Raw genomic sequence first — 15,247 nt, 5'->3', positions numbered from 1 at the left:
TTCCATAAGTGGGCAGTATTCTCATGACGCCACTATTAGGAACAGATGTCTCTTTCCTGTAATGCCGCCCTCTTTTAACTCTGCTATAAAATGTATTTTAGCAGACAGGCTATTACCTTTCACCTGGCCTCCATGGGAATTAAACCCACAACCAATGTTCCAAGCAATTATTTGGAGCACATCGAGTGACCTCCCCTCCTCCCTCTGCTATCTCCAGGCCCTAAAGAGAGCTCACAGTGGGATCTCTCTGTCAGAGCTGGAGGCCTCGGTCGCCTCCCCCTTCACCTCCTCCATCGCCAACATCTCCTGTGTGCCCAACCTCATTAGGTACTGTAGCATCAATCAGATGTTCTTTATAAAGCCCTTTTTACATCATCAGTTGTCACAGTGCTTTATAGTAACCCAAGCCTAAACCCCCAAAGAGCAAGCAACGCAGAGGCAGAAGCACAGTGGCCAGAGACAACTCCCTGGAAGGCAGGAATCATGGAATAAACCTATAGAGGAAATGGCATCCCTTTTCATCAACAATATCAAATGTCTCTTTATTTGACAGTCTTTATACAGTTGTTATAAATTACTTGGCACAAGTACCTGTCAAATATCTGTCTGTGAAATAAAATGTATCTGTTGAAGTATTTGAAGTGCTATATCAAAGTAGTCTCAGAGTTGCCAGTCTGAATGATGGCCTGTTGTTTCTCCACAGAGAGGGAAGAGCTGCTCTCATCACCTCCTTCTGTGTGTTCAAGTTCATGGCCCTGTACAGCATCATCCAGTACCTCAGTGTCACGCTCCTCTACTCTGTGAGTACTGGTCCCAGATCAGTTTAGCTACTAAGCTCAACTGAAAAACATGATAATGGCTAGTTTGAGATAAGTGTAGCTGCTATGATCAACTGATGAATACGGTAATGACTGGTTTGAGATCAGTTTTAAGGGGTTGTGTCTCCATGTTCTAGATCCTCAGCAACCTGGGAGACTTCCAGTTCCTCTTCATTGACGTTGCTATCATTCTGATCATTGCCTTCACAAGTGAGTAATTACAGCATTACTTGAGTTGAGTATCCAAGCAGACATTGATAGTTTCTTTATGGGGACTCAAATATTCACATCCTAATTGCTGTATCACTGAAATTAATGACTAAAATTTATAAAAAATGTACAGCCATTTATTGATTTCCTATTGTTCATTATTTATTGTAAGTGAGTCTGAACCCGGCGTGGAAGGTTCTGGTGGCGCAGCGCCCCCCGTCCAGTCTAATCTCAGGCCCTCTGCTGTTCTCCGTGCTGACCCAGATCCTCACCTGTCTGGCCTTCCAGATCCTGGCCTTCCTCTGGGTCCGGGGCCAGAACTGGTACGAGAAATGGACGCCCCTCTCAGAGTGAGTACTGCACTACCTGTGCTGTGGGGGAAGGAATCTGAGACACCTATTTGGCTATTTATGACCCCAAAAGTTATCTGATGGTCCAAAAGGTCATCTGGACCATATATATATATATGATCCAAAATACTATCTGATGGTCCAACAAAATGATCTGAGACACTTACTTTATATGCAAGGTCCAAAAAAGAATTGTAGGACACAACCTCAGATGGTCCAACAACCCAATCCAGAAGTCCAAGAAAGTTATCTGGGGGTCTAAGGGATTGATAAGGGGTACTCCACCAGTCCATCTAGGAAGTCCATCTAAAGGTCAATAGACCCTTAGACCTTTGCTCTGGACGACAGTTGCGGTCTTGGCATATCCTGGAAACAATCTGAGGTACAATAGCTGGCCCATGTAATTATTTGCAAGAAAGTTATCTTCATGCTAACCCAAGTTTCTCTTCAACAGTGCCTGTAATGTTTCCAGTACAAATCTCACCCATGGTCCAAACATAACGTCACATGTCGACCACAAGAACATCAGGAACTATGAGAACACTACACTCTTCTACGTCTCCTCCTTCCAGTACCTGGCAGTGGCCATCATCTTCTCCAAGGGAAAACCTTTCAGACAGCCAAGCTATAAAAACTGTAAGCTCCACTTGTGTATTGTCAACTGTGTTTGAATCCACAGTAACAGCAGATTTAAGATGCTAATGTTATTGTTTGACATAGAGCTAGCATTTACTATAAAGCTATGGTTTACTGTATTGATTTGTCAATCTGGGCTTTAATTCCAGTCAATTCAGAAAGTTAACCAAATTCAATTTTAATTTCCAAATGTTCCTCATTGAAAAGCATTGAAATTTCAGTGTACTTCCAGAATTGACTGGAATTTAAATGTAATTGACCCCGACACTAATTATATAAAATTGTCCATATGAGCAGCAAAATGGCCTAGTTACTGGTGACCTCATTTTGTTTGAACCAATGTCAATAGGGCCGTTCATGCTATCCTGTATGGCTCTGTACATATTCCTCTTCATGATCATGCTGTATCCTGTTCCTGCCATCGACAATTTCCTGGAGGTGAGTGAGACAAAATGGCCGACCCAAAATGGCTGCCATTGCCTGGCATGATGTGGTGTAGTGTATGCTTTGCCTTGTGACGCTTTTGTCTTGAGACTAGCTAACCCCCATCCCATTGCGCTCTTTCCCCGTAGATTGTGTGTGTTCCCCATGAATGGCGCATAACAGTGGTCATCATTGTCCTAGTGAATGCTGCTGTGTCTTTCCTATTGGAGGTACAGTATGCTATAGGGAACTTCATGTGTATTCACCCTACAATCTGTCTCTACAGGATTCAGCTTGTTGAGAATCTTGCATGTAGACATTTGATTATTAAATGACACCAATCCAATCAATTGATACAATCCCTCAATAATCAAATATAACAACCACATTGAATCAATATTTCTTAATTAATGTGTGCTTTTATTTTTGACTGTTGTTCTGAGTGACATCCTTGTCTTTGCTCATAACCTGATCATCACCCCCTAATTATGGACGATCAGCAGCCATTTTGTTTTCACTCCTGCCCAATGAAATCTTCCTTAGACTTTGGTCCTTGACATCATCTTATGGAAGCTGGTGTTCAGTCGAGACAAGCAGGGGGGCAGCGATGGCATGGCCGTCACCTCCGCTACTCTCACACCTCAGGTTGGGAATGTTTAGGCTTTGCCCCTTTACCTTGTTCTCATTCACTTTGTAGATCGAGTAGTTGTCCCCCCCCACTATGACCCATAGTAGTTGTCCCTCCCTTTTCCACATTTTGTTACGTTACAGCATTATTCTAAAATTGATTAAATAAAACATTTTCCTCATCAATTTACACACAATACTCCATAACTGACATAATGAAAACAGGCTTGCGAAAACGGGCTTTTAAAAATGTTTGCTACTTTATTAAAACAAAAAAACAGAAATACCTTATTTACATAATTATTCAGACCCTTTGCTGTGAGACTTGAAATTGAGCTCCGGTGCATCCTGTTTCCATTGATCACCTGTGAGATGTTTACCTGTAGTAAATTCATTTGATTGGACATGATTTGGAAAGGCACACACCTGTCTATATAAGGTCCAACAGTTGACAGTGCCTGTTAGAGCAAAAACCAAGCAGTGAGGTTGAAGGAATTGTCCGTATTGCTCCGAGACAGGATTGTGTCGAGGCACAGATCTGGAGATGGGTAGCAAAACATTTCTGCAGCATTTAAGGTCCCCAAGAACACATTGGCCTCCAGCATTCTTCAATGGAAGAAGTTTGGAACCACCAAGACTCTTCCTAGAGCTGGCTGCTTGGCCAAACTGAGCAATCGGGGGAAAAGGGCCTTGGTCAGGGAGATAACCAAAAACCCGATGGTCACTCTGACTGAGCTCCAGAGTTTCTCCGTGGAGATGGGAGAACCTTCCAGAAAGTCAACCATCTCTGCCGCACTCCACCAATTAGGCCTTTATGGTAGAGTGGCCAGATGGAAGCCACTCCTCAGTAAAAGTCACATGACAGCATCTAAAAACTCTCAGACCACGAGAAACTAGATTCTCTGGTCTGATGAAACCAAGATTGAACTCTTTGGTCTGTAGACTGGGTCAACAGGACAATAATCCTAAGCACACAGCCAAGGCAACGCAGGAGTGTCTTCGGGACAAGTCTCTGAATGTCCTTGAGTGGCCCAACTAGAGCCTGGACTTGAACCCAATTGAACATCTCTGAAGAGCCTCCCGGGTGGTGCAGTGGTTAAGGGCGCTATACTGCAGCGCCAGCTGTGCCATCAGAGTCCCTGGGTTTGCGCCCAGGCTCTGTCGTAACCGGCCGCGACCGGGAGGTCCGTGGGGCGACACACAATTGGCCTAGTGTCGTCTGGGTTAGGGAGGGCTTGGTCGGTAGGGATGTCCTTGTCTCATCACGCACCAGCGACTCCTGTGGCGGGCCGGGCGCAGTGAGCGCTAACCAAGGTGCACGGTGTACCCTCCGACACATTGGTGCGGCTGGCTTCCGGGTTGGATGTGCGCTGTGTTAAGAAGCAGTACGGCTGGTTGGGTTGTGTATCGGAGGACGCATGACTTTCAACCTTCGTCTCTCCCGAGCCTGTACGGGAGTTGTAGCGATGAGACAAGATAGTAGCTACTACAACAATTGGATACCACGAAATTGGGGAGAAAAAGGGGTAAAATTTTAAAAATTTAAATTAAAAAGAACATCTCTGAAGAGACCTGAAAATAGCTGTGCAGCAACACTCCCCATCCAACCTGACAGAGCTTTTGATTTATTTAACTAGGCAAGTCAGTTAAGAACAAATTCTTATTTCTTATTTACAATGATGGCCTATGAGTGTGGCAGCTTGGGAATTCGATCTAGCAACCTTTCAGTTACTGGCCCAACGCTCCAGCTTGAGAGGATCTGCAGAGAATGGGAGAAACTCCCCAAATACAAGTGTGACAAGCTTATAGCGTCATACACAAGAACACTCAAGGCTGTAATCGCTGCCAAAGGTGCTTCAACAAGGTACTGAGTAAAGGGTCTGAATACTTATGTAAATGTGATATTTCAGTTTTAGTTTTTTATAAATCTTCTAAAAATCAGTTTTTGCTTTGTCATTATGGGGTATTGTGTTTAGATTGATGAGGGGAAAAAACTATTTAATCAATTTTAGAATAAGGCTGTATCGTAACAAAATGTGGAAAAGGTCAGGGTCTGAATACTTACCGAATGCTCTGTATCATGCATTATTACTAGGAATAAAAATACTTTCTGTAGCATTTGAAAAGCAACCACTGGCGTACCACACACCACTGCAAGGTTGCCCCCAGAACCGTGGAGGTCTCCAATCTCCCCCAGAACCTCCCCCCAGAACCCTGTGGGTCTCAATCCCCCCAGAACCCTGGAGGTCTCCAATCCCCCAGAACCCCAGAAAGCATATGAACAGGTCATACGCCATAGCAAAAAATTTGAGAATTACAGGACATTTGCTTTAAAAAAATCTAAATTATCTCAGCCTCATTGCAAAATGTGTAGAATAGCATGCTATTAACTATAAAACGGTGCATTTTTGTCTCTGCCCCATGCCAATATGTGTAGAATTGCTGGAAATTAGCTTTGAAGCAACAACATTTTCTCTTAGCCTCATTGCAAAATGTGTCAAATAACATGAGATTAGCAACATGTGTAGAATTGTACTCCACTAAAGGCAACTGTGGTCTATGCTGATACTGGGCAATTGCTCACGAAACTAGGGGAAAAAAGACCATGATTTGGGGGATTTTTACTAAATATAATCCATAGAAGGTTCCTTTCGGAGGAAGGATTGTTGACATATATTTGACCTTTTGTATCTGAAAGTGTAATTGAGTAATAATGTGGTGCTACAAAGCCAAAAAGTGTTGTATGAAGCTTTACTGCTGGCTTTGTGATATGAGTAGTATTATGATTTCCATAACAATTATACATTGGTCAGCCTATAAAAAAATATAAACATCAATATTGAAAATATTTGACTAATTGTTCAATATATTGTTGAACATAAGAGTATATTAAGTCAGTGTTAATCAATATGTTTTGTAAGTGGGCCACTTTGGGTTGAGACAATCATTCAGAGGGCCGCACAGATCTTTAAATTGTACTTTTTCTTCCAATAATATCAATTGAGAGCAAATTCTGAGCAATAGAATAGAGCACATGCAATTGATTTGATGTACAGCACATCACAAATATATACATACACATGGGGTGGCAGGTAGCCTGGATGAGCGAAAATATTTGATGCCAGATTTGAGCAGATACCGCTAGTATCCAAGCCATCTCATGTTGCCTCTGTCGTTTTCCCTGCAACATATCTGTCCATCATTTGTTGTTGTCCTTTGAGCTGCGGCTATTTTGTAGTTTCTTAGGTTGCTTTGTGGCTGATATGTGGGCATGATGTGACTGGAAATGTAGCTCTAAATTTGCTCGTTTAAAACAATTGACTGCCGTCTGACAAATAAGACAAAGTGAGCTAATCCCATTATACAGTACAAAAAAAAGTCCATTTCTCTTCGAACTTTCTGTTTTCTTCTTGAATCGACCATATCCTTCTCTGCCACCGGACCCACGTTACTAGCCATGTTAGCTAGCTGCATTTCCCTGCCGCCATCTTCCTGATTTTCCTGGCTCTCCGGTGGTTGTTCGTGCATAGCTGTCTGTCACGTTGTTCTCCAGCTCTTTCACCTCATTTTCATTGTCAATAGATTTACGTTTCTTATTTTTTATTTTATTTTGCAAAATTAGCTAGTAGCAAACTGATGTGTTGGTCGCTGGAGCTGAGCAGTTACGTTCTATTTCGGCCTTTCTGTTCAACAGCTGCGACATACTGCCATCTACATTTACATTTACATTTAAGTCATTTAGCAGACGCTCTTATCCAGAGCGACTTACAAATTGATGCAAACACCTATGACAACCAGTGGAACAGCCACTTGCATCTAACTCTTGTTGGGGGAGTGAGAAGGATTACTTACCCTTACTTACCCTATCCTAGGTATTCCTTGAAGAGGTGGGGTTTCAGGTGTCTCCGGAAGGTGGTGATTGACTCCGCTGTCCTGGCGTCGTGAGGGAGTTTGTTCCACCATTGGGGGCCAGAGCAGCGAACAGTTTTGACTGGGCTGAGCGGGAACTGTACTTCCTCAGTGGTAGGGAGGCGAGCAGGCCAGAGGTGGATGAACGCAGTGCCCTTGTTTGGGTGTAGGGCCTGATCAGGGCCTGGAGGTACTGAGGTGCCGTTCCCCTCACAGCTCCGTGCACCATGGTCTTGTAGCGGATGCGAGCTTCAACTGGAAGCCAGTGGAGAGAGCGGAGGAGCGGGGTGACGTGAGAGAACTTGGGAAGGTTGAACACCAGACGGGCTGCGGCGTTCTGGATGAGTTGTAGGGGTTTAATGGCACAGGCAGGGAGCCCAGCCAACAGCGAGTTGCAGTAGTCAAGACGGGAGATGACAAGTGCCTGGATTAGGACCTGCGCCGCTTCCTGTGTGAGGCAGGGTCGTACTCTGCGGATGTTGTAGAGCATGAACCTACAGGAACGGGACACCGCCTTGATGTTAGTTGAGAACGTCAGGGTGTTGTCCAGGATCACGCCAAGGTTCTTAGCGCTCTGGGAGGAGGACACAATGGAGTTGTCAACCGTGATGGCGAGATCATGGAACGGGCAGTCCTTCCCCGGGAGGAAGAGGAGCTCCGTCTTGCTGAGGTTCAGCTTGAGGTGGTGATCCGTCATCCACACTGATATGTCTGCCAGACATGCAGAGATGCGATTCGCCACCTGGTCATCTATCTGCCGTCCAGGGAACAATATATATTCAATAAAGTGATTCAGGCCTGCATTAATCACATTGAATTGAAATTGTATCATTGTTACGTATTATGAATGGAATGGAAAATAGGAAAATCACCGCAAGCCACAAAATAAAGAGTACCACTGCTCTAAGTTATGGCCCATTTTATACAGAGAAATTGGCATAGTAGGCAATCTAACCAATTACTACAGCCCTCCTTTTACTTGCATCATTGCACATCCTGCAAATCACCAGCAGAGGGCGACCATTTTAGAATCCATTTTCACATTCACTCTGTAGGTAACGCTAACACGGAACCCAAACCGGCTGCACGCGTGCGCACATTTATTTTGCCCCCACACACCAAACGCGATCATGACAAGCAGGTTAAAATATCAAAACAAACTCTGAACCAATGACATTAATTTGGGGACAGGTCGAAAATCATTAAACATGTATGGCAATTTAGCTAGTTAGCTTGCACTTGCTAGCTAACGTTAATTTGTCCTATTTAGCTAGCTTGCTGTTGTTAGCTCGTTTGTCCTGGGATATAAACATTGAGTTGTTATTTTACCTGAAATGCACACGGACCTCTACTCCACCAAAAAATTTGAATCGTTTCTAGTCATCTCTCCTCCTTCCAGGCTTTTTCATCGTTTAACTTATATGGTGATCGCATCTAAACTTTCATTGTATTACCACAACTACCGGCAAAACAGTTTGTCTTTCAGTCACCCACATGGGTATAACCAATGAGGAGATGGGAGAGGCAGGACTTTCAGTGCGATCTGCGTCAGAAATAGCAATGAGATATTTTAGCCCTTGGTGTCGCAGACTCTCGTTGGCGCGCGCATGCAGTGTGGGTGCAATAATTTAATAACGTGGATTTCTAAATTTAATTTGCGACTCTCGCGCATGCGACGTGTCCGGTCTGGTCAGCATGTAACAAATTGGATCATAACTCTAAATGTAGCTCAAACCACCCAGTTTATATTTATTAAATATTAAAGTTGATATTTTTTAATATTCATGAATGTATGTAATTAATTGTTATTAAAAACTAAATACTACTAATATTACATAGCAAGTGGTATGACACCCATTTTTTGCTTTGTAGCCCCTACAGATGAAACATTATGGAGTCTTAAAGGAGGCCTGGGTAATGCCGAAATGCCATAATTATTCCAACTTCAATTAATTATTTCTCAATCATGCTTTAAGATAAAAATGTCAAATAGACAGTGGGGTTCGAAAATATTGACTCCCTTGAAAAAGATTAACAATAATGACTATAAAATAAGTATGTCTTGCGGGTATGATCTTTGACCCTCTAGCTTTCTCAATGATCATTATTCACAATTCACAACTTTGATTCAGATGTAATCATGGTAGCATCCACATTAATGTAGAAGTGTTTAGAAACAATATTATTGGCCTCCCGGGTGGTTAAAGGGTGCTGTACTGCAGTGCCAGCTGTGCCATCAGAGTCCCTTGGTTCGCACCTAACTTTTGGGGAGAAAAAAAAATATTTCTCTGAGATATTGTATAATTTCCCCATTTTTTTGGAACATACAATATAGCTCAGTATTTGAATTATTTATTTCATACAGTCATTATTGCTCATCTTTATCAAGGGTGTCAGTAATTTCACACCCCACTGTGTCAAATCCTTCCTCCAAAGGACCTTTCTATGTCGCCAAATTTGGTGAAAATCCCCCAAACCAAGTCTTTTTGTTTTGTTTTTGTTTTGTCCTAGTTTGGTGAGGAATCACCCTACTGTGGTCTGCTGTTTTCTTGTTTGATTTGTGTATGTACTATTTCTAGTCTGCTAATGAGCGTTGGTGCACGGCGTTCCTCTCCTGGCTGTTCTGTCGGAAGGGGAAGACCCCCAGAGTGCGCTACATGCAAGTCGCCCAGGAGCTGCTGGAGGACCCCGACTGGCCCCCCAAACCTGCTACCGTCACCTACACCACCAGCACCCCCCACCACACTGTCAGCATGTGACACAAAAAAAAATATATTTAACCAGGCATGTCAGTTAATAAAAAAATCTTATTTACAATGACGGCCTACCCCGGCCAAACCCTCCCCTAACCCGGACGACGCTGGGCCAATTGTGCGCCGCCCTATGGTACTCCTGATCATGGCCAGTTGTGATACAGTCTGGGATCGAACCAGGGTCTCCAGTGATGCCACTAGCACTGAGATGCAGTGTCTTAGACCACTGTGCAACTCGGGAGGCATACAGTACCCAGTCTAGGACTTTCCATTCCCCGGACCAGGTTTATAACCAGTATCAAGTATAGTACCTTCCTTTGCCTGGACAAGTAGGGCTGTGATGATACCAGTATAGCAATATTATTTCCATGGCAAAAATGAAAACATGAAGCAGACCAAACTCTTAGGTATTTTAAAAACCTGCTGTAAGTAAAATATTGTCTGCAATAGGCAGGTTGGTTGTTGAGTAACAAAACGGACGCGTGCGTAACTATGAGGAAAAACTGATGGGTTGGCTTAGATTGTTGACAACATGTCAACTATATTTATTCTCCCATGTTTATTGAAAACCAAAATCCATTTGCACAATGAGCACTTGTCTCTCAAATACATTGTAACAGTTGTTAGCTAGCTAGCGAATTTCAGCCATATTAGCATTGACATGAAATTAGTCAAAACACCTCAAAACAAGACATGGTATCAAGAAGATGAAACTAGCTGAAATGAGTCACTTACAGACTTCTGCCCCATTTGATGTGTGTGCATCGTTTTCGTGACATTGTCAGCTAACCCATCTATAGCTAGGAAAATCAATAAATGTGACTGCAACATAAGGGCTGTTTTCCTAAAGAAGTTAAATCTGCTTCGTTTTTCCTATCCAAGAAAATACCAAGTATCGCAATACTGATATCGTCCCGTCCCTAGTTTAGAACCAATATCGAGTCTAGAGCCTTCCATTGCCTGGACAACTGACCTGGTTTATAACCAATATCGTGTCTAGAACCTTCCATTGCCTGGACAACTGACTGGTTTATAACCAATATCGTGTCTAGAACCTTCCATTGCCTGGACAACTGACTGGTTTATAACCAATATCGAGTCTAGAACCTTCTATTGCCTGGACAACTGACCTGGTTTATAACCAATATTGAGTCTAGAACCTTCCATTGCCTGGACAACTAGCCCCATATCCAGGACTAAACAAAAAGAATCATGTGAAATCACATCATGAGCTTTCAATCAGACTGTGATCCTGTCAACTTCTTGACCATAACTAGACCTTAACTGCTCCGTCCTTACCCATAACCCACAAACCACACACAGAACCCCAGCAATATGACTACTGACTGACAGGTTGGCCCATACTGGGCACTTATCACCTTCTTTTTGCTATTAGTTTAGCCTTGGTGTCGAGGCCCAGAGATTATGTCTTTCCAATACAGGGCTTGCCTTGCACTCACCACTGGTTGATTTTTCAGCTTCACAAAGACTAAGAACTATGGAATCGTCCACTAACACTTTCTCACCTGCCTTGATTGCTGCTCCAACGAAATGTCAAGAGTTTAAAGAGAACATGTGTGAACAGGACCGTACTGAGGGAAATGGAGGGATTTTTTAAACAAATTTATCAACACACTCAGATTATGCATTTTGAAAGCACTGTGTGTGTGTTTTAAGTGTGAGTGGTACTACTGTATTTGCCAAGATTGAATAACATTCCAATGCACCAATAATATATTGCTGGGTTTTTCTGAGAATTTGCTACGCTTTATGAATGTAATTCTTCCTGTGGAAGTATGTGAGTGTCTGTGACTCTTGTGAAACCTGAACACTTGAGTTGATCTGATGCCTGGGTGTTTGTGTGTGTGTGTGTGCAGGGTTGTTTCTGCATAGAAAAGTCTTGGGCAAGACTTAATAAAAATTTATTGGGATGGGAAAACATTTTCGGTGTAAACTTAAATGACCTAAACTATATATATATATATATATATATATATATATATGATGATCTTTGAGAACTAACAATCACCCCAAATAAAATCTAGCCCGTTAGGGAGAATCAAAAATTCAAAAAATGATGCATTCAGTATTTTTGTCATGTCATGGGGCCCCCAATGATTTTGTTATGTTTGAGTCACTCCGATAGCATAACAACGCATAAACCATGGCAAAATGTGTAGATTTGATGAAAATGTATATTGAAAATGATTCTTCTCTCACATCATGACAAATGTGTAGAATTGCAGGACATTTTTTTTCTGCAGCCAAGAGGGCCTCTAAAATGTTCAGTCGGCAACCTCACTATTCACCACGCCCCCGTCACAGCCACGATCCTAACCCTAATTTTGATCCAGAAAAAAACCTGGTGGGTGTATGCACGTACACTCCTGTACGTATTTATTTGGACGCTGAAGCTAAAACGTTTTAATTCAGCTCTATACTTTAGCATTTTGGATTTAAGATGAAATGTTTCATATGAGGCGACAGTACAGCAAGTCACCTTTTTTATTTTCAGGTATTTTCATATATATCTTTTACCATTTAGAAATGAAAGCACTTTATGAATCTAGTCCTCCCATTTTAAAGGGGTCAAATACTTTAATCTCTAAAGGATAAAACGGATATCTATGTGAATACCCTGAAATAAAAAGGTGACATTCTGTACCATCTCCTCATATGAAACAATTGATCTCTGTAGAATAGCGGACCTAGAGTATCCAAGTGAGGTGATGGGTGGGAATGAGGTGATGTAACATTTTGTAACATTTATAAACCATTGCACCTGACCTAAATGCTGCTTTTATTAAAGGGAATTATTTTGAGAAGATATCACATTTTGATTGTATTTTATATCCTCTGAGATTAACAGCTAATTTTAATATCTGTTTTTTCAATTTGTACAGTACATGGTTTACAACTGATGTATCGCCTGTATTGTCTAGTATACACTACCGTTTAAAGGTTTGGGGTCACTTAGAAATTTCCTTGTTTTTGAAAGAAAAGCACACAAAAAAATCCATTAAAATAACATCAAATTGATCAGAATTACAGTGTAGACATTGTAAATGTTGTAAATGACTATTGTAGCTGGAAAAAGCTTTTATCTTTTATTTTTATAGAATATCTACATAAGCGTACAGAAGCCCATTATCAGCAACCATCACTCCTGTGTTCCAATGACACGTTGTGGTAGCTAATCCAAGTTTATCATTTTAAAGGCTAATTGATCATTAGAAAATCCTTTTGCAATTATGTTAGCACAGCTGAAAATGGCTGTGCTGGTTAAAAAAGCAATAAAAATGGCTTTCTTTAGACTAGTTGTGTATCTGGAGCATCAGCATTTGTGGGTTCAATTACAGGCTCAACATGTCCAGAAACAAATAACTTTCTTCTGAAACTCGTTAGTCTATTCTTGTTCTGAGAACTAAAGGCTATTACATGCAAGAAATTGCCAATAAACTGAACATCTTGTACAACGCTGTGTACTACTCCCTTCACAGAACAGCGCAAACTGTCTCTAACCAGAATAGCAAGAGGAGTGGGAGGCCCCGGTGCACAACTGCAAAAGAGGACAAGTACATTAGATAGACTAGTTTGAGAAACAGATGCCTCAGAAGTCCTCAACTGTCAGCTTCATTAAATAGTACCCGCAAAACACCAGTCTCAACGTCAACAGTGAAGAGGCGACTCCGGGATGCTGGCCTTCAAGGCAGAGTTCCTCTGTCCGGTGTCTGTGTTTTTTTTTGCCCATCTTAATCTTTTATTTTTATTGGCCAGTCTGGGATATGTCTTTTTCTTTGCAATTCTGCCTAGAAGGCCAGCATCTCGGGGTCGCCTCTTCACTGTTGACGTTGAGACTGGTGTTTTGCTGGTACTATTTAATGAAGCTGCCAGCATTAACAATGTCTACACTGTATTTCATATCAATTTCATGTTATTTTTATGGACAAAAATGTGATTTTATTTAAAAAAACAAGGACATTTCTAAGTGACCCTAAACTTCTGAACGGTAGTGAACATCCAAGCTTGTTGATATTGACCTAAACATTTGTCAACAATTACTTTGAATATATCTCTCTGTAAAGGTCTCACCAGAAGTATTAAAGGGATAGTTCAGTGAAATTAAATAGTTCGATATTTGTTTCCTTACCTTTTTAAATGTCATGCTCAAATCATCTGTTAAATAGAATTTATTGTTCAACGACTTGGTTTGAAATTATTTTAAGATGATTTGGGCATCAATAAACGGGGGAGATTGACATTCATTGATTTTTAGTCTGAATATGCTAATATTTGCCTTTGTTGGCAGTGGCTAGTTTAAGAAAACCACAATGTGGATTGCGGTCTCCTTGTCCATATACAACTTTCAAGGTAAGAAAACAAATCGAAGTATGTCATTACACTAAACTATCCATTAAATGCCTTACTGATAGTCAGAACCACAAAAAAAAAAAGAAAATGAATTGTTACGATTGTTTACTTTTAATTACTTCCTTTCCATTGTGATTACAACTCACAAAGAATGTGTGATTTGCTGAAAATGTCTACAATAATGATATTTTCTCTTGTGTTTGCTCTGTAGAGAGGATTGCATAAATGCCTTCTTCCATTCTGACAACTTAACTCAACCATTCCATTTGCCAATAAATCTATATATTAAAACACTCCTGTGGGTTTCATGGGGGGCTGACCACGGTCACAAGTTACTGATCACACTTACTGGTCAATTATGAGCTTTCCCAGCCACCTCGCTGCCTGGCGCTTTAAAGCCCAGAGAGTGTAAGAGGGTATCATTTCATGTGGAGATCAGGGCCCATAGCAGTGAATGGGTGGATTTAGAGTTTAGAGGGGGACCCTGAAAGAGAAGAGAGGGGTGCCTGGCTGCTCAGTGCCAGTGAAAGGAATGGAATCTCCCAGAGATCAGGGCAAGAAGAGGCCATTGAGGGATATTCATGGGGATGAGGAGGTGGAGGAGTCATGAATTGATGTGTCCACTTGTAAGATCATCTTTTTGGTCAACAGTGGCGTTTTGGAATGAGGATCTCTTTCTTTAGAGCAGTGTGGTTTCTGGCTAGTGTTGCCTCACATGTGGAATTAGATGTTTGGTGTAAGTCTTTCCTGTATTATTTTGTTTCCAGACAGTAACAGATGAAGATGGATAGAAAGACCTAAATAACACACACAAACACAGGCTTTATTTCTCACTGTTCTCCCAAAGTTGGGGGCTTGGGACGCCTTGTGGAATGTCCTGCCTATAGTTACATGACTGACCGATGCCAGAATTCATGGTTCCTTCTATTTAGAAATGTCGTCCAGATCCTGAGGCAGTAAAGCATCCCACACCGTCACACTACCACCACCATGCTTGACCGTTGGGGGGAATTTCTTACTGTGGAATGCAGTGTTTGGTTTTCACCCGGCGTAATAGGACACATGTTGTTCAAAAAGTGATACTTTTTAATCATCTGTCCATAGAACATTCTTCCAAGAGTCTTGATGATCATCCAGGTTCTTCAAGGTG

The 15,247-nt window shown here is 41.8% G+C and overlaps 1 protein-coding gene across 3 annotated transcripts in view; it reads left to right on the top strand.

Moving 5' to 3' along the window:
• LOC118394459 (polyamine-transporting ATPase 13A3-like) overlaps nucleotides 1-14,390 on the top strand; it is a 39,847-nt gene extending 25,457 nt beyond the window's left edge. The window contains exons 25-33 of one of the 3 annotated variants that reach the window (XM_035787659.2): nucleotides 218-327; nucleotides 704-800; nucleotides 956-1,028; nucleotides 1,201-1,378; nucleotides 1,833-2,014; nucleotides 2,364-2,452; nucleotides 2,587-2,667; nucleotides 2,981-3,082; nucleotides 9,553-14,390. In XM_035787659.2, the coding sequence (XP_035643552.1) occupies nucleotides 218-327; nucleotides 704-800; nucleotides 956-1,028; nucleotides 1,201-1,378; nucleotides 1,833-2,014; nucleotides 2,364-2,452; nucleotides 2,587-2,667; nucleotides 2,981-3,082; nucleotides 9,553-9,732 (1,092 nt within the window). In that variant the 3' untranslated portion in view covers nucleotides 9,733-14,390. Of the gene's footprint in view, nucleotides 1-217; nucleotides 328-703; nucleotides 801-955; nucleotides 1,029-1,200; nucleotides 1,379-1,832; nucleotides 2,015-2,363; nucleotides 2,453-2,586; nucleotides 2,668-2,980; nucleotides 3,083-6,936; nucleotides 7,003-9,552 lie in introns of those variants that run through there. The other 2 variants (XM_035787661.2, XM_052463425.1) reach the window with 2 other exon arrangements.
• Nucleotides 14,391-15,247: the final 857 nt, after the last annotated feature.

Source organism: Oncorhynchus keta, chromosome 15 (genome assembly GCF_023373465.1).
Source record: "Oncorhynchus keta strain PuntledgeMale-10-30-2019 chromosome 15, Oket_V2, whole genome shotgun sequence".
Classification (NCBI taxonomy): Eukaryota; Metazoa; Chordata; class Actinopteri; order Salmoniformes; family Salmonidae; genus Oncorhynchus; species Oncorhynchus keta.
The sequence above is the reverse complement of the archived record's forward strand: the minus strand, read 5'-3'. Positions and strand labels throughout refer to the sequence as shown.